General features: G+C 49.0%; 1 protein-coding gene across 2 annotated transcripts in view; it reads left to right on the plus strand.

Moving 5' to 3' along the window:
* LOC135805064 (disintegrin and metalloproteinase domain-containing protein 10-like) overlaps window positions 1–2,500 on the plus strand; it is a 19,412-nt gene that overhangs the window by 9,632 nt on the left and 7,280 nt on the right. For both annotated transcript variants that reach the window (XM_065319054.1, XM_065319055.1), the window contains exons 4-6: window positions 28–287; window positions 1,149–1,376; window positions 2,379–2,500. The exon at window positions 2,379–2,500 is cut by the window's right edge and continues 53 nt beyond it. In XM_065319054.1, the coding sequence (XP_065175126.1) occupies window positions 28–287; window positions 1,149–1,376; window positions 2,379–2,500 (610 nt within the window). The remainder of the gene's footprint in view (window positions 1–27; window positions 288–1,148; window positions 1,377–2,378) is intronic.

Consider the following 2,500-nt stretch of genomic DNA (forward strand, 5'->3'; position numbering starts at 1 on the left):
CTATATGTGTGCAAATGCTGTGCATAGCCATCGGCTCCACTGACACTTCCGGTCTGCGCTCTGCCATGACACGCGTCATGGCGCTGTACATTCGCGAGGCAAACAAGATCCTGCAGACGACGACTTTCCTGGATACGAGCGGGAGCAAACCGGAAGGCGTCCGCCTGGCCATTGGCACGGTGGTGACCTTTGTTACCGCCGTGGAGATGAAGGCGTTCTTTGGTGGCAAGACGAAGCTCGGAGAGGACTTCCTGGGTTCTGGCTCAGTGCTAGAAGAATGGTCAAAGGTACTGACAATGTCTATTGCTGCTGCTGCCGCTGCTGCCGCTGCTGCTCATTTCTCTTGCTCTCTTGAATGCGGCCAAGCAACTTGATTGGGGAATACATGTAGTGGTACTGAAGTTTAGTGAGCTGCTAACTGCAAGTATACGGTTTTTTTGCTGATTTTCTGCCGTGAAAGATGTATATCACAGCCGAGAGTAAATAGTTCTCCTGAGTACTTCCACCGAACTCTTGTGGCTACTCTTGTGGCTATTCATGTATGTTAGGCTCGAATCCCATCCCATTTGCTAAGGATTTAAAGTGTAGGGCTCACGTCCACCCTGTTCTGCAGTCCTAATGTTGGTCACAAAGGGAGAGGGGGGGGGGGGGGGTGCGACTTAAACCATATATACTCTGCTGGTGAACACAGCAACCTTGTCTTTCATGGGCTTTACCCACATCACATTATTATTATTTATTTCTATCACCTGTCCTGTGGAGCCACTGCCTCAAGGGTCACTTGGGCCCTGGAGGGGAACAGGGAAAGGAGAAGAATGCGGTTCCGCGACACTCCGGGAAACAAAACAAGAGTACGCCTGGTGTAGGGCCATTGGCAATTGCGACCACAATGTCATCGGATGACCCGGGAAGTACTGAAGCAGGGGTGTGTATTCCTACCCTTGACCGAACAAAAACAGTAGTCACAATATGCACAGTGTGCACCGCAACAGGATTCCATGGTGGTTGAGGGCAAGGACGCACACTTGTGGCAGGTCAGACCTGCATGTACATGACATTGTACACTATGTCAAAGGTTGTTCTCTCTGTCTCTCTGTCTTTCTCTCCTCCCCCCCCCCCCCCCTCTCTCTCTCTCTCCCCATGTTCAGGAAAACTGGGGCTCATTCTGCCTCTCACACCTGTTCACCAACCGACAGTTTTCTGGTGGAATTCTCGGCCTGGCGTATGTCGGCGGCGTCTGCACCAAGTTTAGCACTACGAGAAAGCAGTCGACGAACACTGGTCTCGTGACACTGACCAACGAAGGCAACCGCCTTCCCTCCTCGATGTCCTGGCTTGTCTATCTGCACGAAGTTGGCCATAACCTGGGTGCTAAGGTGAGTGAGAAGCGGGGTCATGCCACATGCTGTCGAATGTATTCGCCCTGCTGCGGGCACAGAAACGTATCCACCCTGGTACAGTCGACCTACCCGTATAACAATATTTGCATCAGACCAAGAATTATTGTTATACGGGTAATATTGTTATAAGGGTAACTGGTTCATTTCAAACACGGACGTCTTAATGCATGATTTTGTTCATTTTTTACACTCTTCATAGCATAAAAAACTGATGTACATGTGCATTATGTACGCAGCAAGGTGCCCACTGGTGCCCCCATTGTATTTCATCATGTCCCAGCAACTTATCAAGTGAAGCTTGCCCTACCTGGATAGTGGGCTCTATATATTCCCTGCTAGATATTGTTATAAAATGGAAAATGTCGATTGGTCGGCCCATTTTATATCGTTATAGGAGTAATATCGTTATAGCAATATTGTCATACTTGTAGAGGTAAGACATGATTGTATACAAAGGTCAATGGAGTGATTTGGTTTGGCAGAAAAATATCGTTATAAGGGTAGTATCGTTATAGAGGTTATCGTTATAACGGTAGGTCGACTGCACGTGAACATGTGCACAAACTTGTCCATCCTGGTACTGTAGCGGACATTGATTTCCGTTGAGAAGCGGCGCTGGCCTTGCAGCCTTGAGCACAGCTGGTCCATTTTTACAGTGTGTATGTGAGCTACAGTGCATGTACTCTAGTACACGCACTGTAGCTGTAAAGGCGCTAGCCCTGGTCATCCCATCAGATTTCAACGTCCACGACAGTACATGTGCAAAAGCTTATCCACCCTGGTCCACGTGCAAACACGTGCTCACCCCTGCTACACGTGCATTCTACCTTTCCGCTGGATTTATCAATGAAGTGTGATTATCGTTTGTGCATGTGTGTGTGTGTGTGTGTGTGTGTGTGTGTGTGTGTGTGTGTGTATGTGCATAACTGTGTATGTGCGTAACTGTGCTTGTGTGTAACTGTGTTTGTTGCGCTGCAGCATGACAAGGCTGCGGAGTGTCTGCCGACCGACAGCAAGGGAGGCAAGTACATCATGTTTGAGAATGCCAACGACGGCTCACTGGCCAACAACAGGATGTTCTCGTCGTGCAGCAAGACCAG

This window comes from Sycon ciliatum, chromosome 1 (genome assembly GCF_964019385.1).
Source record: "Sycon ciliatum chromosome 1, ocSycCili1.1, whole genome shotgun sequence".
In the NCBI taxonomy this organism is placed as follows: Eukaryota; Metazoa; Porifera; class Calcarea; order Leucosolenida; family Sycettidae; genus Sycon; species Sycon ciliatum.